We start from the raw sequence: 27807 nt of genomic DNA on the forward strand, positions 1-27807 counted from the left end.
TCAACCAAATAGACAAGTCAAATGAATCCCTACTGTGAAGCATGGTCACCTATATGCTGCCACTCTGCCAGGGAGCTTCCTCTGCTAGGGAGACCTTTCTCTTCAATTTCCTGCCTGAATAAAACGGACATTTTTTCACATCTTGGCTCCGCTCCTCTCTGATGCCCACTTGCTGTTCTGTAGCTCAGGATACCTTGGTCAGGCTTCCATCACATACCTCTAGCCTCTCTGAGACCAAATCTCTCCTAAGTCCCTGTGGGTGAGCACCAGCCCCATTTCTCTTTGTATACCTCACAGGGAGTGGGGGCTTGGCACCAAGGAGGCACGTAGTAGCCTTTTGTTAAAAGAATCACTGAATTTCTCGGAAGAGAAAACTAAAACTCAGAGAAACAGTCATAGATAATGTATGATAAAACTGAGATTTAAACCCAAGTTTAAGTCTCAAGCCTTAAAATGACAAATATAGCTTCAAATACAGAGATAATTCTTAGACCAACTCCCACCTAATTAACCTAAAGTACACATTTAAAAAATAAATCCAAGTAAATGCTGTTCATCCGTAAATGACAAAATCATTTAAATGTTACAAAAAAGTAACCTTTAATTTTTATTAAAAAAAATATTATTAAAATGGTAAAGCACAAATTTTGTTTCCTTAGATATATACTGTGCTTCCGACTATCATGTTGTAACTGCCTTACAAAAAAGACAAGGCTGTAAAGTCATAAGTTAATATGAATAAATAGAGCTACAAAACAAGATATTTACATATTTATAATGGCTTTAGAGAAAATAGAGCACTATAAGTTAAACAAAAATGATATCAAAAATCCTTTCTAATCTATGATAAAATAAAATTCTTTCTCAAAAATATAAGCACTATTTACAATTTCTCTTCATTAAATTTTGTTTTTAAAGATACCTAAAAACTGAATAAGTCTACAGCCTTGCCACCGTAAATAAACCCGATCCCGTGTGATCTCGGAAGCTAAGCAGGGTTAGGGCTGGTTTGTATTTGGATAGGAGACCACTTAGAAAGACCAGGTGTGGTAGGTGTTAAAAATAAAAAAAAAAGGATTGTAAACTGACAGGGTCCTTGCAATCTGTGAGGTCAACCAAGGGTTGCCTTGTCTAAAAAAAATAAAAATAAGTAAATAAAAACTGAATAAAAATGTTTGATGCCAAGAAAATGTTATTTTGTAACAGTGTTATAAAAAAAATCATAGGAGGATTTTTTTTTTTTTTAACAATTACTAGATGCCTAAGTAGGCCAAAGCAGAAAAAAATCAAAGGCTGATAGCTGCATTTCCACATTATTCCACAAGATGGCACTATGTAACTGAATAACCTTGGTGCTGGTGGCGCAGCGGTCCTCACTGCCAACCAAACAATGGAAACCTTTTCCTTTCATGATCTGAAGTTAGAGCTCTGATAACTCACCTCATAAACGTGTTTTCATATGTATGTCACTATATTAAACCAAATTATTAATATATTCTTGCAGCAGTTTGTAAATACTAATATTTAAGTATTTCTATTTTTGACATTTAATTTTCTTTATTCCAACAAAACTTTCTCCGAATTGCTATGGTCCAATTAAGAACCTTGAGATATTTACTGAAGTCCAAGAAGGATCCTACACATAACACAAATGCTGACCTGTTTGTTTATCTGAGTGAGTTATTTATCCTCATATTATGGATGAGAAAATTGAAGAAAAGAGATCAATGGTTCACACACACAGGACTCTGCGCTCATGAGACATTACACATTCACTGGGCACTGGAGTCTCCAGGAAGTCCTTTGCTGTTTATGCGTGTGTGTGTGTGTGTGTGTGTGTGTGTGTGTGTGTGTGTGTGTGTGTGTGTGTTGAGACATTCCAGTCTTGTTATCTTCTTTTGTTATCCCTGAACAATGCACATGCTGAATCACCAACACCTGAGCAACTATCAGTACTGAGCATTAGTAGTTATAGGAGTGCAGTTACCATTATTGATACCAGGGCCTAGTCAGTGTGTAGAAAGTCAGACTACAAAAACATATAAAACTCTTTGTTGTGTTACATTAAAAAACAATGCTGAAATCTGCATAAACACATATCAAGTTTTTCTTACATCATTTGCACTCTTATCTTGCTTTTCGTATTTTTCTCTGTCATAAGCCATTTTCTTCAGCAATTTCTTCATCATTTTTTTGTCTTTTTTAAGATTTTCAGTGTTTTGCTTCCTCACTTGGTTCACAAGAAATTTGGGGATCTACGGAGAAATGAAATTAAGTTTGGAGAGGAAAAAGAAGTGGCACCATTTTTAACTATGGAATTATATCATTTCTTCAATTTTGAAAAAAGGTTTTATCTTTTTGATGACTATGCCATTTTACATGTACCCTTTATCAAATCTGTGAAACAAAATACATTGTCTTATTTATTCGCCACATGTACAGAGCATCCACATGATGCAATTTACCACTCGTAAAGAGGCTCGGTGAAGTTCAAGAGCATGTTGGTTGTTTTCTATGCTAGGTATCTAGCAATAATCCAGGAAAAACTGTTCCTCAGAAGTTACATTAGCAAAATGAAATATTTTAGAAGTGATCAAATTTAAACAATAAAATGTTAGCATTTTAAAAATTGAGATTTAATAGATGTTAATTTTTTTAAAAAAAATCATATTTGAAATCACTTAGTCACCTTTTTAAAGAGAATATAATAATTAATAAAAAGACTTTAGAATCTGGATGTCATCATTCATTAACAGGGCTGAAAAATATATACTTACTGTCCACAGAAGTTTTTGATACTTAATCAATAAGTTCATGATATTAGCTGTCCCAGCTGCCATTACAAATTCTCGCTGTTCACTAGACTTCAGATCCAATGCATGACACATGAAGAGATTTGGGGCCATGACCATTGCTACATTCATTACTGTCATCTTATTTTTCTCTTTATTGTCTATAACTCTTTGGAGAAACTCAAGCAGAGCCTGAAACAGAAATGACTTCTTGAGATTTGTGTTATAGAAGGAGATAAGAGATTAAAGCACTGTAGAATATGGGATTTTTATTTAGTTAAAAAATAAGTTGTGTATAATCACAGTCAGCTAGCCACATCCAACAGGCCCTGTCATCAAAGCTTCTGCATATGGTTAACACATCCTGAGGTGGTGCTTTGTTTCTACTACAGACTATGGCCCTAAGGACTAAGGCAGAGAGGGTACACATCTGAACTGGAGCCATGGAGCACTGAAAAGCAGTTTAAAATATTATAAAAATATTCACTTGCTTCAGGAAGTGCTGTACTTTTATCTCTAGAAATTAAAAAAAAAAATCCCTTAAAAGGACTCATTTAATCTGTTTCATTTGCTTTAAGCTACTTAACAGGTAGCTGACACAAGTTATAAAAAGAATGAAGATCATGATGTGGAGAAAAAAAGGAATGAAGAAAGACAAAATAATTTTTTTTAATGAATGAATGAATGAATGACTTTTCACCAGAACAGGCTAGTTTATACTCGGTTTGATGCCACCCACTTTTACGTCTACTGCCAACATTCAGGTGTTCTCTGAGCCTACCCTGCACAAAAATCATAGACAGATCACCCTCCTAATAGGGCTTAAGGCTTTACATCCTTCTTTTGTCTTCTTTCTTGAATTAATTTTGGTTCAGAACAAGAACAACAATACCTGCACAGGTATTCAATGTTTTCTGTGGGTGAGGCATTGTTTTAAGTACATAATAGAGCTCATCTCACCTAATCCTTACTGAAGATAGATGCTGTAAATATTCCCATTTTACAGATGAGGAAACAATGTCTAAAAGAATGGAAGTAACTTACCAGAGGTCATGTAGCTAACAAATAGTGGAGAAGGAATTTATTTGTGGGTCTACCTGGCTTTTATTTCTGAACTCTTTATTACTAAAAGAATCACATATTTTTATTTCATTTAAATTATCTACTTGAAAAAAAAAAGGTTAAATAAACTATACCAAAATAGAAAATAAAACAAACAAACAAACAAACAAAACACTGTGTTCAGTTCAGGGGAAAAGAAACCTCCTAACAGGTTTATCTTGAATCAAGTTTGGCTGCTATATAGATCTCAAAAATTTGAAACAAACTAAAGGCATAGCCGTAGTATCTAATGATGTGATTTACCTTTCTAATTTCCAGTATGGTGCTCAGAAAGTTAAACTGTAATCTAAGCATGAGGCTTTATAGAAACGATACCTTCTCAAATGAGGACAAAAGATTAATTGGTGAGGTTTGGAAAAAAATATTTAATTTTCTTGCAGAGACCAGAATAATTAGTCAGGGACAAGTGTATCTCTTTCTTTATGAGCATAAATTAGAGAGATTAGGTAATGAACCATTTTAATTGTGGTGTGTACATGCAATAAGGTTATTCAAATTATTACTATCAGAATAGTAGAATGTGTGTAGATGTGAAATTAAGAAAGTGTTAACCTAGCCCTTGCTGAAAGAACTTTATCTTCAGATGTATTTTTTCTTCATTTGAACTATAAGAACTGTCCTTTAAAAGAAAGTATCACTAGTCTGGTATTTTATAAGTATTGCTGGACCCACTCTCTGAAAACCCAGTTTAAGTCCCTGTATAGTTACTTATTAGCTATGTGTGATTTTAAGATAACCTTTTGACATTTCTGCTCTCTAAAGTCTTGTCATTTGTAAAGTGGGAATACAGATTTCCTAGCCTGCCAGGACTAAGTGAGACAATATGTGTTAACAAACTTCCTCAAAAAATTAAGAAGAGAGTCACCATATGACCCAGAAATCCCTCACCTTGGTATCTAACTGAAAATTTTTAAAACACTTACTCGTACCCCTGTGTTTACTGCAGCATCATTCACAATAGCTAGGACATAGAAGCAATCTAAGTGTCCTTCGACAGATGATTGGATAAAGACCATGTGGTACACATATACAATGGAATACTAACCAGCCATAAAAAGATGAAATACTGCCATTTGCAAAAACATGGATAGATCCTGAAAGTATTATGCTAAGTGAAATAAGTCAGACAGAAAAGGTTAAGAACCATATAACTTCACTCATATGTGGGGTATAAAGCAGAAAGCAACAAATGAATAAACAAAACAAGAAAATAAACTCACAGACAACAGAATGGTAATTACGAGAGGGGAAGGGGATTGTAGAGAGGACAAAGAGGTAAAATGGGTCAAATAGTGACAGAATGATACTAGACATGGGGTGATGAGTACACAATAGAGTATATAGATGTCATATTGCAAAGTTGTACACCTGAAATTTATATAATGTTAATTAATCTTACCCCAATAAAATTAAAATTTTCTTAAAACTACAAAAAGAATAAACAAATGCCAATGATTATGTTTACATGGATCCTTCATGGTTATCTTAACATCAGTCTTTGTTATTTTTCCAAGTCAAAGGAAGATATAAATCATTGATCCAAATGCACAATAATCCAAGGTAAAAATAAAATAAAATAAAATAAAACCCTGGTCAAGCAGCTTGCTCAAAGACCTCTGTAGCTTTAGACTTAAACTGGGGTGTGGTGTTTAACACAGTGACTCCTAACTCTTAGATGTGCTGTAGAAATTGTTTACACAAGTCGCACACATGATCACGTCCTTCCAAATGGCAACTAAAGAAGGAGTGGCCTGAGGACTGGAAAAATTAGGGAAGCTCACGTTAAGCTTCCTAAAATTACCCTGTGATGGAGTTTTCCTTCTGTTTTTATGGAATTAAATTTAAATGGTTTATTCTCTTGTTCATATGGTATAGTTGTCTCAAGGTTTCTATTATTAGAATGCTTGTTTGAAACCATCAGAGCAGGCTAACTAAGCTACTAAAGCTTAAGTAAATTCATAAAATTACTTATTTTCAATTTCCAATGTTTTACCTCCCAGAAGTGCTTCCCATCTTACTTATAAAATTGTGCTCCTAGTAATTTTATTTGTAAAAATTAAAGCTATGCTAAAATTTTTTAAATATATATTTTTTGAACAAAAATTTTAAAAGAATGTGCCTCAGGTTTTGAAGGCAAACCAGAAAGATGAGTTCTAGATCAACCTTGTCCAATAGTAACCATATCAGAATAAGTGTTTCCTCCCTCAACTATTTGAACTCATTGGAATGCGGACATATTTTAAGTCAATCATGTGTCTTTCAATTCCCACCTTATATTGACCATTCATAGGCCACACACAGACAGGCATCTTTATGTGAATAAAAAAAAGATAGATTAAATATGTCTTTCTGGATAGTAGAAGCCCTGTGTTAAGGGCACAGCTGCCAGTAGAGAACAGACTGGAAATCAGTCCCTCTCCACTTTGTTCCGGGCAAGATGTCTGTTTCAGCCACAATCTACACATCCTGATGCAGCAGCCATGGTCACACCATCTTTGAATGTAACTCTTTCTGAAGTTGGCTTCTGCCTCCAAAACAAAACAGAATCTAAGGCTGCCTTCTCAGTGATTCATCTGACAATCTTTAAGCCAAAGATTTTTTTCTGACTTACTAATGAGAATAATTCTTTGGAAGTTCTCCTGTTGCAATATGGTGTTTTCACTATTATAATCCTCATAAATTGCTTAATGCAGATAAATATTAACATTCATGCCATGGACATGAAGGGACGATCACTCACCTAGTTTCAGTTCAAGGAGTCTTAACGAGTTACAGGAAAAAATTTCCAAGATTTACCAATTGGTGGTTTAGTTTTCTTGACATGAAATTTCTTGACATAATAATTCATTTTAAATAGAAAGAAATGTAAGGGGTAAAAGGGAAAGGGTTCTACTCTTACCTCTATATATAAAAAAAAAAAATCGTTTTTAATGCAATGGCAAAACTTAAAGCCCCTGACAAATCTTATAATAAACAGTATAAAATGAAATAATATTAGACCAAAACACTTTGAAATGATGATATAAATCAGCAACTCAAGGTTAAGCCCTTAGAGAAATAACTACAATCTGTTTGAGTTGGTCTACCTTTTGGCTAAGCAAACATTGTTGGAATAGTCATTATGACTTATTCCAAACTCTACTGCACAGAATTACAAACAAATGTAACATCTTTAGGCAACACTGTGATGTGATGACCCTTAGGATTTTTTTTAAAAACATTTATTTTCGCCTAATACACGCTCACTAAATAAAATTTGGAAAATGCAGAAAAATAGAAAAATAAAAAGCACCCATGTTTGCATTAACAAATGAACCTTGATCACTTGTTTTCGCAGAACAATAGTTATAGTAAAATCAAAACATAAAACACCTGATAATACTATTAACACGACTAATACATGTATAAATAAATGTATAAAGAGTTAAAGACTTTTACCACTTGTCCTTAAAAACAGGTCTTTTCTTTAGAGACTACTACTAATACTTCCATGATCATATCATGTTTTGCCACAAATCATGAAAAACTGGTCTGCTTTGTTCTGAGGGACAGTGACGGCAAACGAAGCCAGCTGACCTTCAGTGTGTCTCGATTTGCATCAGGCAGGAGGATGACAAGAAGGTTCAAAGCCTGTAGTTGTTGCTTCTTGGTCGGAAGATCTGCAGACAGATGAAAGAAATCGGAAGTCTTTCCTGAACACTTTATTTCCTTTTTTCATTTTGTAAGAAAAAAAAGTTCTTTGGCATAAACACCACTGCGAAATGCGAGACACAACGACTGAGCAGCAAGCCTTGTTGAGAGTGTGTTTGTGGGGGATCAGGAGAAGCAGCTGCTGCTTCAGGGCTTTCTCCTTAGAATGCTCACTTCCAACTGCGCTCATATGACGTGCGGCCTTATGTTTGCAGACACACAACAGTGCTTTGAAAATAATTTTAGCTTCTGCATGATAATTATTCTCCAATAAAAAGAGAAGATTGGACCTTCTGTGATATGGTATCAAGGTACCTCTGTAACAGTGAAGTTTCTTTCCTTTAACAGTGAGTGAACAAATTCTGTGGTAAGAGTCCATGAATTCTAACAGGAATATGTAAAACAGAGCCCGGAATACAATAGGTGTTCCACAGACATTGGTAGAATGAATTAGACAAACCGATCAGCAAAAAAAAGAGTCTAGGAAGTGCATTATTATCAATGATACTTTTTTGGTAGCCTTTATCCTATTTAAGTAATACTTCTGTATATCTGGACACATTCTGACATTTGTTTTCAGGGATCAATTCAGTCCTTTAATCCATATGTAAAGAATGTGTGCAAAATAGCACAACTTAACCATTAAAAAATATATTAAGCAGAAGATGATTTCAGTCATGTCTCCCCTAGAAATTCTGAAGAAATGTTATGAGACGACACACGAGAATCATCTCAATATTACATGATTTAAGAATAGCGAACATAACTGAATATTATTCAGCCACCAAAAAAGAATGATATTTTGCCATTTGTGACAACATGGATGGACCTTGAGGGGAAGTGAAATAAGTCAGAGAAAGAAAAATACCATATGACTTCTCTTATATGTGGAATCTGAAAACAAAAACAAAAACAAAAACAAAAAACAAGCTCATAGAGGAGATTGGTGGTTGCCTGAAATGGCGGGGGGGTACAAAATGGGTGAAGGGGATATAAAGGCACAAACTTCCAATTATAAAATAAATAAGTCCTGGGGATGTAATGTATAGTATGGCAAATATAGTTAGTAATACTATACTGCATATGTGAAAGTTCCTAAGTGAGTAGATCTTAAAAGTTCTCATCACAAGAAAAATAAAAAATTCTTAACTCTGGCGACAGATGTTAACTAGACTTATTGTTGTGACCATTTCACAATATAAACAAATATTAAATCATTATATTATACACCTGGAACTAATATGTTGTATGTCAATTATACCTCAATAAAAAATGTTGAAAAAAGAGTAGTTTGTAATAGCTCTGCGTGACGCTGCAGCTCACCATAACCATCAATAGTGTTCCCTTTTCTACTACCCAAAGTGTCCCAATTTGGAAGTTAAACACGTGATCTCTAGAGTGTGGCAACGGCATTTTCCTTTTTTGTTGACCTCCAGGACTAAAAGGGATAATTATGCCTGTATATAAACCTCATAAGATCTCCGTGTTCACTGAAAAGGAATTGAGAGCCATAAGACATTAGTTTGGAGCTTGCCCAAGACTACAAAATGGCAAGACATTAGAAGTCTGTTGCTCTCCATCAACGAGGCAGACAAATGATTTGTTCTGTTTCTGCACGACAATTTCAAAAAAAGTTAATTTTTCAGAAAATAGTCACAGACTCTGCCACATCCTCCTGTTCTTTTATGATAACTGTTAATCCACAGTTTCTCTAGTAAGTGTTGCTTTTAACACTTGGCAAGAAAAATGTATCAGAGATCTTACGTGACTCATTCTATTATAAAAGAAATGTGGTTTCTAGGTTTTAACATGAAAATATATTGTATTGCTTAAAGGGCATGCGATTAATTTGTACCCAAGAGAACATTCTTTTATCTATTTACTCAGAGACGTAAATTTATAAAGGAAAGGAAAACGTGTGGCATTTGAGCACCGTTGACATCAGTGAGTCAATATGTTTATCCAACTACATCTGGTAATATTCTTTGTGATGCAAAATGTCATTAAAACAATTAGTATGTATGGCAGCAGCACAAAGATTGCTTCGAAGAGGGATAGCACTTACTCTGGACAGCTTGAAAGGCTTTGAGATATTCTACACTGAGCAGCGGCTGGGGCAGCTCCCGGACAAACAGCTTCAGTAGGCTGGCTGCGTCATGCTGCTTGACACTGTCCCAATTAAACGTCCCTTCATAAAACTTCGCTTCTAGTTCTTGGCAGAGATTCTGAAAGGCAGAAGAAAAAAGAAGGCTACCAGTAAGTGCATTTTTTTTTTTTCTGAGAGTATGATACACTTCCCACTTTACAAGTGATAGAAAAGACATCTGAAAGCACTAAAAGGCCAACACTTCTCTGTTACTCTGAAAAATATTATTCTCCTTGGCCCCAGTGTAGTTCACCAAATGAAACTTATACTTACGTCCAAAAAATTCTAGAATTTTACATATTTCCCTGAACACGATACAAACCTCAAGCAGTAAAAGTTTAATGAAAAGATTAGTTGAAATAATCTTTCCATTTGGGGTCTTTATTTAGATAATATAATTTTTTCATTAAATTAAAAAAATCATTAAAAAAACAAGTACACGTTTTAAATTATTTAGAAGTACATTCCATGATACCTAATACAAAATACATAATCAATCTCTGGGTTTAAAACAGAAGGCTACCTCTGATTAGTCACCTCTGGGAAATGAAAAACCAAATTCTATAGCAAATGAGGCATGAAAATACATCAATATGCCTGTCTGAAATGCACGGGCCGTAAGTGACATAGCCATCCTGACACCAGCTGCGGATGACAGTTTGAGTCTGTGTACAATTAGAATACCTAGTTCATTTACCTCAAGGACTCTACAAAATTTGTCTGACAAATTATTAGCAATAAATCTATTTAGTTTCATAATTACTATTTTCTATACACTTTTTCTCTGTGGCACAAATCCTATGATATTAGAAATCCTTCCAAGTCTGTCATTTGCTTCTATTTTCTGACATTATTCTCCCCAATTCATGTTCTTTGTTCTTCTAATAAGGTGGATTTATTACACTTGCTCTTCCCAGCACAACTCCATTCTCTATCCCAATTATGTCTGTAATTGGTGAAATACATAAAGGTGAACCTAGAAATAGAGAATGGAGGAAAGAGAGGTGGAGGCAGAGAGGGATGAAAGAAGGGAGGAAGGAGAGAGAGAGAGAGAGAAAGGAGTGTAAGAAATTTGATGGGGCAGGGGAGAAGAAAGACAACTAAAAATTTTGCATATTATCTTTAAATTATTTATAATAGACCAGCTGCTGCATAATTTGGTATATGACAACAGGCTGAGTTGAGGAATAGAGCCAGCTGAATCTATCTAATTGACTTTCTTAGAAATTACATTTAGTTGAACTCAACCTTCTGTCAGCTATCCAGTAAAAATATAAAATACACATCGCAGTTGCTACCGTGTACTAAAGTGAATGTATTTATAACTTGCGAGTTGGCCATTACACTCTGCTAATGAATGCCGTGAACAGTGAACTGAAAAGCGGTATTCTTGCTGATATGGGTTATGTGAAGTCACATTACCTGTTGTTTCTGAGGAATTCTTTCTCTGTAAGAGAATGTACTTCTCAACAGAACTTATCTCAGAATCACACACCATGTCCATGATTGACTGCGGTGAGATTGCCAGAGGTGTTCGCAGATGAAGTGAGACAATGGCAACTTATCAAACTTACAAGAGCGCCAAAACAGTTTCGGGGACCTCTGTGTAACAGACATCAAACCCAGGGGATTCAAACTGAATGAAATTTGTGAGCACAGTTTGTCAGGTTACTCAAATCCAATTAAATTGAGATCACTGTGCAGTAAGAGCCAAGTAAGCCAAAACTTGCTTCCTGAACTGAGGAAGCTTATCAAAATAAGCAGGTGATGCAAACTGTGGAATGTATTAATAGTAATTCCACTTCTGGCAGCACCACTGCCACAGTTACCATAACCATCAGTCATGTCTGCCTGATTCAACTCTAAAGGTGTCATATAGAATAGTCTTAAGGAAATGAACAGAGAAAAATCTCTTCCCTCTATCCTCTTGAATTGCAAATTCAGGAAGACAATGTATTGGATGTGGGCAGTGACCTGTACTTATCTCAGTTTAGATCTAGAGCTTAATTTGGAGGATAAGGTGAAGGAGATTGTTAATGACTGCTAACCAAATATGTTTCCTAGATAAATTTCCCACACAGAGCTACAATTCCAAGTATGAAGCCCCTGTAAAATGCAAATCCCCTGAGACGCACATGTATTATGCATCATCTGTAGGGTAGTTGCACCTTTACCGTTCGTTCATGGGATGTTTTATTCCCCTTGGGTGACAGAGAGAAAGGAGGAGGATACATAGCATCCTAGGGCAGTGGAGAAGAAATGTCATCTTGAGAGAAAAGAAAGCAAGGGGAGAGAGAAAGGGGGCTCCACTGAAATGTCTGAGAATGACCTCTTTCACGAGCCAGACTCGGGCTACCCTGGGTCCAGTGAGACAGTGAAATTCAGGAAAGTGATTGAGACAGAGTCTCATTTTGCCAGCTCACTAAGACTAATATTGTCTTCTACTCTGCTCACCTGATGGAGTTTATCATCCTACATTTTTTTTTTTTTAATTCAACTGCTATTACTCATGCTGACTAAATCTGTGACTAGACCCGTATTAATATTTGACTCATTGTGTTCTCATCAGAAGGATGACTACTCATCTTTTTGCCTGTTTACTTTTGTTCCTTTTTAAGTTTGCACAGTAGAGAGATTATATGCCTATTTATCATAGTGTTATTATAGGTAACATGGTAATTTTGAAAAAAAATCAAAACTTATACAAATCAGAAGAGACATTAGAAAAATTAAATATAAACTGAATGTCAGGAGCTTTTATTATTTTCTTTTATCTACTTTACTAACAATGAAAAAAAAGGGCTGGGATGCAAGTTAGCGTTTAAAATGCAAAAGTATAATTAAACAATAAAACTAAGAAATTACCTTGATTCTAATGGCAGCTCCAGGTATTCTTAAGAGGCCTTCAGTTTCTAAACCTCCTTCTTCAATTCGAGAAATCAGCTATGTATAAACAGAAAAACATTCTGATTTTGGTATTCATAACGGGTACAATTCCAAATTTAACATCTGTTTCACATATAAATAAATGAAAACTGATTACAATGACATATAAACTGGATTTCATGAAATTCTAAATGCAATTGCACTACCACTATCCTTTAAACCAGTAAGTCCCAAAACTTTGTAGTTTAGAAAAAGTTGGGTCATATTCTCCTTTGTAACAGAAGTGTATAATATCACACAACAAACGTGGTACTCCAAATGGAGACTAAAAATGTTCTTTGTTTAAAAGCAACTAAAACCATCCATTTCTTCTGCTTTTCCTCAAACATACATTCTGCAATCAAATAATCTTACAAGATTCTAGTATTTGCATATTTACATCACATTTTTAAGCTTGTTCAATGAAAAATTCTTATAGAAAAAAACTGTTTGCAAATACTCATTTCAAGCCTTTACACTTTTGGTGGTAAACAAATAAAAATCAGTTCTTGTATAGGGCCTCAAAATTACACTCAATGCCAAATTAATGCATGCAGATCTCTCTACCTCCAGAACCCCATTAAAATAAAAGTTTTTTTTTTTCTTTTAATAAGGCAGAAGCTCACAGGAAAATGTCAAATAGAGAAATTGCAACGACATACTGTTGGACACTAGGAAGATGATAAAAGAGTGGTTAGTTTCTTGGCAGAGTGATCTTCCAATTGGAATATGCATTCCTTGGGCAGTACATGAAGGCTGATAGAGGGCACTCTGCTATTTTAAGGAAATTAATTTCCTTCTTTTCAGTTTAAATGAGGCATTTACTAGCATCACACAGGTTCTCCTTCTTAACACTCACTCCCCTTTCACAACAGCCTCCTCCTACTTTATAAAAGACTTACCTACTCTTCACTTATCTCCAATCTTATTGCAATATTCTCTGCACACCCTAAGGCATAAAATCTTCCAGAGTGCCAAAAGAATGTAAAATTGTCATTTTTTTTTTCAGGTGAAACTCCTTTAATGATTAACCAAGGCTCTATAAACTACATAAAGCTTACTGTTTTCCCCTTGGTTATAAAAAGCATCTTAGGAGCAAAGCATGGCATCATAAATGAGGTCTTTTGACCTTTGTCTGGATGTTCTAAAATAAGATATAGTGTAGTGTGTAGATACTGGAAGAGATGGCAATTTTTCTGTAATGATCTCACCTCTTCTATCCCTGGATTATGGCCAAAGAATGAACTGATCTTGAGAGAGTCAGGTAAGAATAGAGCAAAGAATAGTTTCAAAGTTCTCCCAAGGATTTATTATTAGCTGAAAAGAGAAGCATCTTTAACCAGTCAACACAACACAATTTTTGAAATTCAACTGGAATATTTTCTGAGACCATATTTTTCAAATTATGCTGGATAAAAAACTCACAGCAAAATAATTTTTATGAATTATTTTACATTAGATGGACTTTATTCAATAATGTATTTAAAACCAAATTTATCAAAAATACCACGCAAAAGTTATTCAATGTACAAGTAATTTTCACTTTATTTAATCTTATAAAATGTTTAAAATGTTCTATCAACAAAAGATAAAATTATATGCTAGTCGTTGGAGCAAATTAGTTTTTAGCAGCATAAGCATTTTGCTTTCATTAAATACAAAGGAAAAATTAACTATAATTTCTACATAATTGAAAGAGAGTAATTTCTAAATTTTTATATTCGAGTCCTTTTATTATTCTCTAAAGCTAAATACTAGCATTCAATAAAGGTATGTATATATATTGTCTGAAGAAATGTCATGTGTTTTCTCATATTTCTCACTTTGATAATAACATTTTTAGCTACCACATAACATTGCATTATGAAAACATAAAAATAATTTACAACTTTCATTTTCAAGACAAAATAGACATTAAAAATATATTGATCATATATTTTAATCATGCTGCATTTGGTAATTTGCCTTTCAAGATATATTCTGTAATTTGTCAGTTACGTTTCACAGCATTTCTCGAAATACATATCACATACTTATATAAATTAAAAAACAAATTGAAAACAAAGTCAGACTTTTTGACACAAAGTATGTTTGATTTGGCTGATTAGTATGACAATAAGAATAGAATTTATATTTCCAAATTTCCAACCCTTTCTGAAAATATGACTTAAACAATGACTCTGAGGAGAAAAAAATATATATAGTTCACAGATATTAGGTAAGCTTTAAGCCCTTTTGGGGTATATTTCTCAATAATTGAGAAAGTATAATCCTCTAGAGAGTACTAATGAAACTATTTGCAAATCAGTAGTTTCCAATTCTTTCCTTCCTACGAAATTGAAGGAATATCAAATTGCACTTTCAGCTGATAAATCAAAAAATATTTTTCATGATAAATTACTGAAGTTTTTGTTTATAATTCAGAGGGGATGCAAACAGATGAGTGTTTATCTGACAGTAAGCTCTTTATATACCCTTTTGTTTTTTTATATGAACAAAAAAAACCTTAAGGATATTATCCGATGATTTCAAATGGGTGGGTAGAGTCTCCAGAAGGGACCACACATATAAAATGGGTTGGATAAACTGTGTACAACAACCTTCACCAGGAGAAACACTGAGATCAGGTTTGGATGTAATGAAGAACATGAGGAATAAAGAAATCAGAGGCTAGCGGGTAAAACAGGTAAATGACTGGCTTAGAATAACAGAAGATTAAGTGCCAAGTAGTTGGAGCTATAGTATCAATGAGTCTATCGAGTCAGTTAATTGTGAAAATTCCCATTGCCACTCTTGCTGTTGCCAGGACTTCCAGAAACTGTGATATGCCTAGGCTGTTGCAAAGAATCTATAGTTTGGGTAGTCCATAACTGATTTCGCCTGCCTTCCTCACTATGTATTCCCTGGCTTTTATCATAATACGCAATCTGTGTTTCTGAACAATGATGGCTCAGAGGTTAGACTGAAATTCTTATATTGCCATAGATAATCCCCTTATGAATAATTGAGTGTTGACTACACAAGTGACTTGACAGTTTAGCAATCACTTTCTAATTCTACTTTATGGTTTCTTTGCCTAGTTTGGAAGTAGACACTGGTAAATTAAATTGGACATCCTCACTGTAAATAGGAAAGCTTGGGAAATACATACAGGCATGAAATATTCATGAGGATTCAATTCCCTAGAAATTTATTTATAAGCAGTTTCCACTTCTATGTATTATAGAACTGAAATCTCAATTATACAAAGCCAGCTAATATAAGACAGGAAAATGATGCCAGGTAATCACAGTTACAGTAATAACACTGAAAGCATCACCATGAAATAAAAATTATGAGCCCTTGAAACAAATTTTTTTTTTCCTGAATAGAAAATCAAAGTACAAAATAAAAGAGCATATCAATTGGAAAACTACATTATAATAGTAAGAATGTAAAAAAAATAAATAAATAAAGCCACTATTACCTCAAGTATGTTTTCTCTGTGCTGACCCGTTCGGGCCTACTTACTTTTTGAAATATCAAGGGTATTTTAGTTCCTGGTACTTTCCTCTGATCTTGTTCCAACAACACAGTCAATGGAACACAAAAAAGGCCAGAATCTGCAACAAAAAATAAAATTAAATTTCTTCACTTTCATCAATCCATAAAATATTCATGCAAAATGTTAAACTATAAGATTTCTGATACTGTCAATCAATCAGACAACTATTTATTGAGCACCTAGTAAGAGAATAACACTGTGTAGTTATTAGACATAGACTCTCAATAGGAAAATTTGGGCCCTGCCACATAGAGCAATCTAGCAAGGAAAGACAACTAAACAAATGATCGCAAATAATCTCACTGAAATAACTAGAAAAGTATAAGCTGCTACATAAGAGAGATGAGTGTTATGGGACTACATAAAATGTGCAAAAAAATTACTAAATGTAGTCAAATTAAAAGTTTTGGCTTAAAGCAGGTATCACTCATCTCTTCCACATTTAATTGACATTCAACATTCTACATTACAGCAAAATATGAATACTGGTTTTTTGAGAAATCAGCCAACATTATGACCTTATCTACAAAGGGTTTTTCCTATTTTTTGTTTTTGTTTTTTTATTCTTTTAGAAAATATAAATACTTAATATTCTTGAATGTAAATTTGAGATTTTATATATTTGGGAATAACTCTAGGAGAAATGACACATAATAATTTGTAATTTTTCTAAACTGAAATCATGTGCTGTGAGTCTGTTCAGAGTGCAGCTTCTCCCCAGTATCTGCCACTCCACCCCTATCACTGAGTAGAATAGTTAGCACAGAAGCATAACACATATCATCAGGAGAGATATAAATCAATTGTGAACACAAAAAGAGGTATTATTTTGTGGTATGAGGACAGATATCAGAAACTGTGACCCTCAACAGAGATGTAATTCAAAAGAATGCCAGTAATCTAGTAAATACTTAACGGTTTAAAAATTAAGAAAAGATGTAATCTTCAAGAATGTAGAGTTCTGTTTATAAATTGCTTAGGTGAGATACAAAAATATTTTAAAAGATGAAAAGAAAATCTATTCTATTAATACTGATACTCTTTATAAGAATGACTTACTATTTCTCTTAACTGGCTTAATATTGCTAGGAGGCAATTCTAAAACAACATTAAAAAATCTTCAAGCCACTTTTAAAGTCAAGCACTGAGTCACAGCTATTTAAATTATATTTCCATTTTATATTTGGAGAAGTCTTTATGATAAGCTTGTAAAAAGCATCCGAAGTTTTCATTATCCAATGGACTTGTGAAAAAACAGAAGCACCATTTAACTCCGAAATTCACCATCCCAGGCTTTAAGCTAAAATATTCAAAGGAATTGAGCACAGAATGTCTTCTGGGGCTCGGCATGGAAGAGGGCCTGAAGGGAAGGTACACTTCAGTCCTACAGAGAAATTGCCTCTAAAACTTAAATCAGATGAATACTTGTCTTTGCTAATGTTACCATAGCAACTCAGTAATCCTCCTTCTTGGTTTCTCTTTAGGAGAAACCTTTAAAGTTAAAGAAGAGGTCAGAAATTTCTAAACAATAAAGCTTTGTCAATAAAGAATTATCTGGATTTTCAGACCAATTGAGTCTTATAAAAACAAAAACCAAGGAAGCGTCTGTTCTCTATCATATTATAAAAAAATAAAGTATGTTCATATAACAAGTAAAGCAAGGTGTTTACAAAAGAAAAATCTAATGTAGCCATGATAAATACAATTTAGTGGCATCACGTGCCATAATGGCATTATTTTCTTAGTAAAGAACATTTTTGCAAAATAATCAGAAGGAGAATGTTAATGAATAAAGGAAGAGACTAACTACCTTATGTATTACCCATAGAGTAAAGAAGTAAAAGTAGGCAATAAATTTTAAAGGATCGACAATTTTAAAGTTATTTTTCAAGATCTCATTTTGGAAATTAATATGTACCAAATGTAATTTTTTAATACATAGTCTTCAAAGGAGAAAGCATGTGAGTTAAGATTCCTTGATTCAGAATTTCCCTAATTTCCTTCCATGATAATTAAATGTTTGATTATGCCTTTGTTTTCTATAGTCTAGGAGACAGTGCATTTTAATCAAGTTACAAAATTTTTGAAGACAACGCTTTAAATGTAAACTTAGATGTATTTAAGTGTTTATTTTGTAGGTGTTTCACCCCTAAAAATATTGCTAAAAAGCCAACCTCATCCTTACTGCTTTACAAGTAAATCCAACTGTTTTTCATTTCAAAATTACCTTTTGTTTTGATTTTCACAGCTTTTTGTTGTTTCAGTTCAATACCCAATACATCATAGAGGGCAGTCAGTTCGATTAGGGCTAAATAGCAAACTTTCTTCATGTCCTGGGGTGCTAGGTCACCAATCCTTGTGGTGCCTGTTTTGTCTATTGGCAATCTGAAATTCTAAAATAAACACCATTAATATAGTAAAGGTGTAGAGTAGCTAACCTTTTTTTTTTTTTTTAAATGAAAGAAGACAAAATTGTAAGTATAGAAAGAGGTTATACTCCAAATAGTGACAATGACAGCTATGGCATAACATCTCCAGTCAGAATAAAGAGCAACACCATGTTGATGATGATGCCCAAACCTGTGGGAAGCTCAAGAGTCAGTATCTGAAGTTTGACAAACAGTGGAACCAGACCATGTACCAGAAGCACTAACATCAGTGGCTAAGAGCACAAAAGAAACAGTAAACCCAAAGGAAAAAAGGAACTCTGGCTAACTGACCTTCAAGGACCAGGGAATATTAGCGGTCCAGCACACACCATGAGTAGGAGGAAGAAGCAGGCGAAGTGGAAGAGGAGAGGGAGGAACAGAAGCTGTGAGTAAGTGCTTACAGTGTGTCAGGTACCCTTTACCTACATTATTATCGTCATATATACAGATACAATATATAACATTAATATAATAACGTCATAAAAACCCAAATAAGATAGGTACAAAAGGGCTGTGTAGCACAGCAGGAGTTGAATAGCAGAGTAGAGACTAAGAGCATGGACGTCAGAGCCAGAATGCTAGTGTGTGTGTGCCTCCTGGCAACTGCTTGACCATTCTCTCAGTAAAATGGGAGGAAGGGATGGAGGAGGAGATGGAGAAGAGGGAGAAGAGAGGAAGTGAACGAAGGGAAAGGGGAGGGGAAAGAGAGAGAGAGTGAGGGAGAGAGGGAGGGAAAAGAAGGGGGACAAAAAGAGGGAAGGAGAGAGACCACTTAACTCAGACGGCCATTGTGAGCTTTCATTGCCTGGCACTTCCCAAGCACATTTATATGGTTGCTACTAATATTACTTTCACCACTGAATAAGTCAACTGAGACTCAGAGATACTACCCAGACCTAGAGACACTACCATCACAGGCAAATAAGTGGTGTTTTTGTTGTTTTGCCTCTCTCAAATATTATCTACTACCTATTCTGCCTTTTTTAATATTAAATACATTAAATATGTAATACAAAGCACAAGATAGAAACATAAACTTCTCTAACATTTAATTCAAATTGCAGTCCCACTGTATTTACCGATTATTAAAATAATGATTTTTCAAATAGTTTGTTAAAATTTTTATTAGTTTATCTTGTAGGTTTACCTTTGATTTCTTAATAAATGTCCAAGAATGTTCAACTGATTCCCTTTTATTCCCTTTGCTTTGCTCATTTTTATACTGTTTCAATAACATTCCGAAATCTAAAAACTCTGCAAAAGACATGTCCTAAAGTAGCAGTTTTCAAAGTGTAATCCAATGAACTGTTGGAGTACCCAATATTCTTTCAAGGAGACTAAGAGTTCAAAACTATTTTAAGAATTAATACTAAAACATAATTTGCCTTTTCACACTCATTATCCCATGATTATACAGTATTTTCCATAGGTATAATACATGTGGAACAAACTGAATACAGAAGTAGATATGAGAATAAATGTGAAACCATGCCACATTTCTTAATTTTTTTAGAAAATATGATTATTTTTCATAAAAAAGTTGTCAACTATAATACTGTTTTAAATTAAATAAATATTTTTAAACTTCTCAATTTTAATTTTTAATATGGTAAATGTCCACAGGTATAACTAATATTAATGAAAGTTCCTCCCCCTACATACACACAATTTTTTAAGTTGTTTAATTATAAAAAAGAACTATTCTTTTGTCTACATGTTCATGTTTCACAGTTCAAGAACACAGGTCAGTGACAAATATCCATGGGACCCAATACAAAGAAATTCTTCACATTCGAAAATCACTTTGGACCATCCTTCTTCATCTCCCCAAAATCTTTCACGGAATTATAATTTCTGTATAAATCTGCATATGCCTTCTGTGTTTAGTCACAGCAAACTTAAAGAGAGCTGTAACCCCCAGAGAGACAACCAACACTCTAACAATATGAAGTTAGAAATGTCTGGGCAAGAGACCATGCATGTGAGGTTTTGTCAAAGCTAGAAGCCATGGTAGTTATTCTCAACACCAACATCCTTCCTGACTGATAAAATAAAATCTTTTTCTAGTCCTCAACAATTTTTAAGGGCCTAAAGGTGTGGTAAGACCAAAATGATTGAAAGTTGTCATCCTAGAACAATTCTTAAAATCTGCAAGTTTTGATGGTTGAGGAGCTAATTTCTTTCAAGCAAACTCAACTCTAAGAGAAAAATCTTTGAGTCCATTATAGAAGAAAAAGTTTGTTTCTTAACTTTTAGTAATACATTTTTCCCTCTGTAAGAATATTAAATAAAGCAGCAGTAAATTTGAATTTCCAGCATAACAGTTAATGGCCTCCATGGTTCTATGCAAAGGGGTTGAGAATATGAAGCCAAACTAAGCTGGCAAATCCTGTCTCCATTACTTACTATCTATGTGACCTCTGGCAAATTATATCGCCTTCTGTGCCTCAGCCACTTCATCTGTAAAATGGGAATAATCATAGAACCTACTTTATAAGGTTGTGGTAGGGATCAAATGGCACATAGTAAACATTCAAAAAGTGTTATGTATTATTACTACCTTTATTTCACGGAACTTTTTCAATTTCAAGATTTCGTGATTTTCCTTTTTTCCTAACTTACTGCAAGATAAGAAAAAAATAAGAACAGTACTCATATATGATAAACTGACTCTCATTCTATTCTGCAAAAATCCTCATAGGATAAGAATCATTACAGCATACTTTAGACGGGGGAACTGAGGCTCAGTAAAGAGAACTAAATAGCAGCCAGTGATGGAATAATGATGCAAATTCAGAACTTCTAAATCCTAAGTTCGGTAATCATTTTGTTCTGCTTCACATTTCCCATCCATAATAGCAGGCAGGGAGGAATCTAGGCTGATCCTTGTTGATGTAAGACTATGAGGCTCTCAAGGAGAGGAGTCGCGTCTTAATCACCTCTGTAACCCTACTGGTACCATAGGCCTGGCACACTGCAGGTTCTGTCTCAGTCTAGTCAATGAATGAAGATACATATCTTGCAGGGAGAAAGCACAGAATCAAACTAAGTGAGGTGCAGGGTCCCTTCATTTCCTGTGATTTGTATGGAGCTCTAACTTTAAAACTACAGAAAACTCTTCACATTTTCCTCATGCTTTGCCCAAGAGTTCTAATTGCATTGTTTTCTGAAGGGCTAAATCCAATCCTATTTACCAACCATTCATTTAAAAAAAAAAAAAAAATTTCATTAAAATCAGTTGCTCTGGTCTAATAAGCCAAACACATGTAATATAATTATTTAAAGCATTGCCTGAAGTAAATGTTTAAAGGAACCTGAAATATTATTAGTTCAAACATTTGATTTACCTAGCAATACATGCCATGAGCTTTATTTATTTATTTATTTTAACATTGTGCTTAATGAAAGGACTTAGTTCTTTATCCCAATGTTTAATTCATAAAGGCAGCTTTAAATATTTATGAAGTTTCCTGCAGTTTTGTTTAGTTAATAGACTGGATGGTTCAGTTCCTTGGATAAGAGAAGGCAGTGCAACTTCAGCAAAAGGAAAGCCCTTTACCCTTTGAAAAATATATTTAAAGAGTGAAATAATTTATTTATTTATTTTTAAATATTGGTTCTCATGTGTTAGTGTAAATTCATCAGGTAGCTCTTCAGGACTGCATCCCACACAATACTAGGGGCCCCTTAGACATTTCATTAATTAGGATGGAGTTGACTTATTTACTCAGCAGTCACTTGAACTTTGACTTGGAAAGCAAGGGAATCTATTCTCCTTTGGTCACTTTCCACAGATGACTTTTTTAATAGTGTCTGCTAGGCAAGTCATTTCCTACCTAAGACTTTTTCATGTGTAATATGTACTTTTATTATAGTATTTAATTCATTTTCATCCCCAGAGGATAAATGCTTTTCTAGATAAATGTTTTCAGAATCTTTCAAATTTGCTGGTTTTTAAAATATTTCCTTGTTTTTTTTAATGAAGAGCAATAGTCATAATTTAACCTTTTCTTGACAATTCGGGATTATGACCTTAAATATCTATTTTTATATTGTGTACAAGTTCGTGTCTGCCTTAGATTTTTAGTGTCCTCACTCAATTCCAAACCACCATTGCTTCTACTGTCATTTAACTTACTCGAGAGGTATTCCATTCTCCAACAAATTCCCAACTTGGGCCTGCATATCTAGCTTTGGCCTTTAGTATGCATGGAACTGTGTTGCCATGCAACCAGAGTTGTTATGAAACATGAATGTATTTGAATTAAACATAATTCAATAAATGTCCAAGACACTGATTAAATAAGGACCTAAGAACTAAAATATAAGCACGCACCTAGAGTATGAGCTTTACTACACTCATGTCAAAGATCATTTCAAAGCTATGATCTTAAAAATTCTTGAATAAATCCTTAATGTTTTTAGTCTCTCAGGTAGGATGAAGGAGTGATATGAAATTTCTGCCTTATATGATGGACCCAACAAACCAGAATCTTATTTACACAACATCCTAAGCTGTCCTGAACAAGGTGTCAGTATCTCCAACAAGGACATTTAAACTCACACTTAAATTAAATGCATATCTATTTTTAGGGGACATTAAGTGGAGTCAGCGTGGTCCTCCAGAAACCAAACTCCAACTTCGAAAGTTTAGTCACTGAAGCCAAGCCTTAGCATGCCAAGTAATCTCTCTAATGTGTATAAAAAATGGGAATTGAAATATCTACCTCATGGAGATCACTTGATAAATAAGTACAGCGTATACTTTCTGAGATATACTGGGTACAAAATGCCATAGTTAGTAATGGCTAACTTTTCATACTAAAGCACATAAAGGTTGTAAAACCAGATTTCCAAATTTAAGAGGAGAAATTTAAATCCACTGTGAGAGATTATAAAGAATTAACAGAGATTGTTCGATACTGTAAGAAAAAGGAAGTGGATATAAAATGAGGTCAACAGAGAACAATGCATTACATAAAGCCTACTGCATATTTTCAGAAGTAGAGGAGCATGGAGTAGAAATGGAATTGAATGTTTTGCCTGCTTAGACACCTGCCTCAGAGTGGTGAATACAAATATTCAGTTCTCAACCATGCTGAGTACTTACGGAAAGCTTACAATATGTCCATGTCTTCTAGAAGACATATGGATAAATGAATAGTTGTAGTGACAAACAGCTGCATATGTGTATAAACAAATACGTGGATCAATTGGCGATAATTATCAAAAGCATGGCATCGAATAATTTAAAGGATAACTTTACATATTTTATTTAATGCATGTTCACAATCAGAAAGACTTTTAACAGTAAAGTTAGATACCGAGCTAGACCCCAAAGGATCTGCTGAGACTTTCTTAGTAAACATGAAACAGATGGTAGAAATAGGAAGGTCACTTTAAGCGTGGGGCACCACACGAATAACACTGAGAAGGTAAACAAAACAAAACAGTTTATTAAGCAGAGAATAAAATTTGATAGGAAGTTTTGTTTTAAGTCTACAAGTGGAAGATAATTTATATTTTATGCCATTGTGTGAATCAACTTAAAAGTCAACAATGTCTTCACTTTGTTTAATTAGACTCTACCGTCAGTCACTTTAAATCTTTTCCATCTGTTGAGATGAAAACTCACTTTGAAAACACACTTTGGCTAAGGATAGTTTGAGAGTGTAAATCATCTCTTCAGGCCGAATGACACATACTCCTTCACTTTTTCTAGGCATAAACTTCCTTAAAGGTAAGTTCTTAAAAATATATAATAAAGCCTAAAAACACTCCAGATGCCCACTATTAGAAGATTGGTTGAGTAAAAAAAAAAAAATTGTGATACGTTCTCACAATGGAGTACAATGAGTCTATAAAAAGGAATGACTAAGTGAAAAGAAAAAGGCTCAAGGTGAAGAAAAGTCTGTATAGTGGGCTACCATTTATCTAAGAACCAAAGAATAACCATAAAATTAAAATTAAAATAATTTACCTGTAAGGGGAGGGTGATGGCTCAAGGATAGAAGTTAGACTTAGTTAGACTTTTAATACATCTTGATTTTAGTTTGACATCTGAACCATGCTTTTGTTTTACATGTTTTCAAAACAAAATACAAATTAAAGACAAACAAGTTTAAACTGTTTTCAGATAATCATATTTTTGATAGTACTGTTAGTATTGTTATCTGAGAATGCTTTATACTATAATGGAGAATGAAACAAATAATTATGTGATATTCTAATTATATTATCTGATATACCATAAGAACCACTATTCTCAGTATGGAAGAAAGAAGACACAGGTGTATTTCTGTCCTCTCAAAAGGCTTTAAGCAATGACCAACCCAGAGAAAGCGATACTCCTAGTGTCCTGATCACAGTCATAAACGTACACTTCTAATAAATGGAACTGATTTTTCTTGAAACAGACAAATATACCAGATTAAAATGGGAAATTTTGTCTGATGTCATGTCATATACATCTAAAACCATGAGTTGATACTGTTTATACAAGAAAATGAAAATAAAACAACACTAATTGGTCACTATTGATGCTGGGGGAGCAAAATAAAATTGAAAACTGGTAAGTAAAAGAAAGCAACCATTTTGAGAAAGTTTTTTTTTTAAATAAGTAGTCAAACTAATACATTTTAAAAAGAAGAAATTAGACATAATTTTATAACCACTAATAAAGGATCCAAGCACTAATCAGCAACAGCTGATAATTTCACAAAAACAGAAAGACGACCAGATATTTTGTATCTCTTAACATAAAATCATATGTGAATAGTCTTCACCAAAAAAAAAAAAAAAAAAAAAAAAAAAGAATCTTGATATGATAAATACAGAGTGAACCAATTTAAAGAAAACAGAAGAACATGGGAATAGAATTAGTCAAAGGCGGGGAATTTCCTACAAATTAATAACTAGATTTCTTCAACAAATAAATTTCAAGGGAGGGAGGAACAGAGAGAGGGAAGGAAGGATTGGGTGAATGAGGGAGAGTAGTAAAAGAAGTGAGAGAGTAGGAAAGGGAAGGAGGGAGAGAGAAAGGCAGAGAGACACACAGGAGAGAAAGAAGGGAGGGAGGAAGGGATTCAGAGTCTTAAAAGACATGAACCAACTGTACTACATAAACCTTATTTGAATTCTGATTCAAACTGTAAAAAAAATTATGAAATCTATAATACAGTTCGAAATTTGAAAACCTGAATATTTGAAATTAAGAATTGTTAACATTTTTAAAGATATAATAATGGTAATATGGATATGACTTTCTAAAAATAGAAACTTCTTTAGCTTTTAGAAATAAATACTAAAACATTTATAAATAATAAAATATAATTCAGAGATGTTTTGAAATAATATAGAATAGGGAATTGGTTGGGGGTACAGGTAGGTCAGGAGTAGCCATAGGTTAATAAGTGTTGTAGCTAGGTGATGAGTATTTGGAGGTTCATTGTACTATTCTTTTTAACATTTGCATCTGTGAAATTCCATAAAACAAACAAACAAACAAATATATGTTAAAAAAAATGTAAGACATTTAGTAGCAATGAGAACACTTAGTACATAAAGCCTGGTTTTAAAATACAACCCACTACTAAAAGGAACCAGAGTTCCTTGATGAAATGGATTCTTTCAAGTCTGAGGTGAGAAAAGTACAAGGTGAGGCAAGAGCATCTTGTGCTAGAAAGCAAGGATGTAAAGGAATGCTGAGTGTACGTTAACATGACATGGAAACCATCTGGAAGGGATCCTAATGGTCAAAGTTGGGTAAATTTGAAAACCAAAGAAAAACGACAATGTTTTATAAATCACTAAATGAAAAAAGGAAGCAGTCTACAGTGATATTCAATAAAAATAAGAGGGAGAAAAAGCAATTATATAGAAGATCACCAGCATATCAATGTAGAAAAAATAACAGAATTAGAAAATCACTCTTTCTTAAACACTGGTTTAATTACTGTTTCAGGCAAGGATTACAAATGCATCGTGAAACCTCTGAGTGATAGGTTATTACTGGAAAATACTATATTCACCCAGTTTCAAGGATCATAAATTAGTGTTAAGTGCACATAGGAAAAAGTATCTTTACAACGGAGAGATCTTTACAAGGAGAGAACATCTCCTTAACCAAGTGGTCAAACTTCCATCATCAACAAAGGAACCATTTGACACCACGCTCCTCTTTTGATGATGCAGTAGGAGGCAAAAACATAATTTATGCAGAAGTTCGGCCAAAAATGTTTAACTTGAATCTAGTCCTGAAGAAAAATACAAAATCAGAAATCTGATTCGGACTCTTGGAACATAATAAACAAAAGTAAGGGACCTGATCTAGATTCAAGTAAACCAAAAATGATGACATCAAATGCAACATATAACCCTTGTTTGAATCCCAGATGGGGGTGGTGAAGGAAGAAGCTATAAAGGACAATATTGTGACAATTGGAGAAAATTCACTATAATAATATATTAAATACAATTTTAGTGTTCAACTTCTAAAGTACTATAATTGTGTTTTGTTTTGTAAATGAAAAAAAATTAAAAATCAAAATTAAAAAATCAAATTAAAAAAAAAAAAAAGAGTATATACCTGACAGCACAACATAAATACAGACAGATGTAGAAAGAAAGCAAGCAAAGTTTGTAAAATGTTAACTGCCAACTGGATCTAAATGAAGATAGTGTGAGTGTTTGCTATACTATTCTTTCAACTTTTCCGTGGGTTTGATATTTTCAAAATATAAAGCTGATTAAAAATAATCAGTTCTATTTAGTGACATCTGAATAATGTACTACGTACAGGTAATAGGGTGTTATTGCCTTGCTTCTGGGTCCCATCCTTGGAGCTCTCTTTCTGATTGACAGCTTGCTCTGCAAACGATACCTCCAGGTTGATATCCGTTTCAGAGGCAGGTGCCTCCTCAGGCGCTAGTGGGATCTGCTCCTTTTCACCAACAACTAAGTTAGATGCCTGGTCTGAGGAAAAAGAAAAAAAAAAAAAAGGTCCAATTCACATGTTTCCATGTTTCCATGTTTCCATATTTCCATGTTTCCTTCCTTCCTTCCTTCCTTCCTTCCTTCTTTCCTTCCTTCCTTCCTTCCTTTCCTTCCTTCCTTCCTTCCTTCCTTCCTTCCTTCCTTCCTTCCTTCCTTCCTTCCTTC

The 27807-nt window shown here is 33.9% G+C and overlaps 1 protein-coding gene across 3 annotated transcripts in view; it reads right to left on the reverse strand.

The window, feature by feature from the left end:
• ARHGAP18 (Rho GTPase activating protein 18) overlaps positions 1 to 27807 on the reverse strand; it is a 156402-nt gene that overhangs the window by 15998 nt on the left and 112597 nt on the right. For all 3 annotated transcript variants that reach the window (XM_036217952.1, XM_036217981.1, XM_036218001.1), the window contains exons 5-12: positions 27446 to 27621; positions 18447 to 18612; positions 16186 to 16277; positions 12616 to 12693; positions 9670 to 9829; positions 7491 to 7573; positions 2778 to 2984; positions 2115 to 2255 (exon numbers count right to left, since the gene is read on the reverse strand). In XM_036217952.1, the coding sequence (XP_036073845.1) occupies positions 2115 to 2255; positions 2778 to 2984; positions 7491 to 7573; positions 9670 to 9829; positions 12616 to 12693; positions 16186 to 16277; positions 18447 to 18612; positions 27446 to 27621 (1103 nt within the window). The remainder of the gene's footprint in view (positions 1 to 2114; positions 2256 to 2777; positions 2985 to 7490; positions 7574 to 9669; positions 9830 to 12615; positions 12694 to 16185; positions 16278 to 18446; positions 18613 to 27445; positions 27622 to 27807) is intronic.

This window comes from Rousettus aegyptiacus, unplaced genomic scaffold (genome assembly GCF_014176215.1).
Source record: "Rousettus aegyptiacus isolate mRouAeg1 unplaced genomic scaffold, mRouAeg1.p scaffold_m13_p_1, whole genome shotgun sequence".
Classification (NCBI taxonomy): domain Eukaryota; kingdom Metazoa; phylum Chordata; class Mammalia; order Chiroptera; family Pteropodidae; genus Rousettus; species Rousettus aegyptiacus.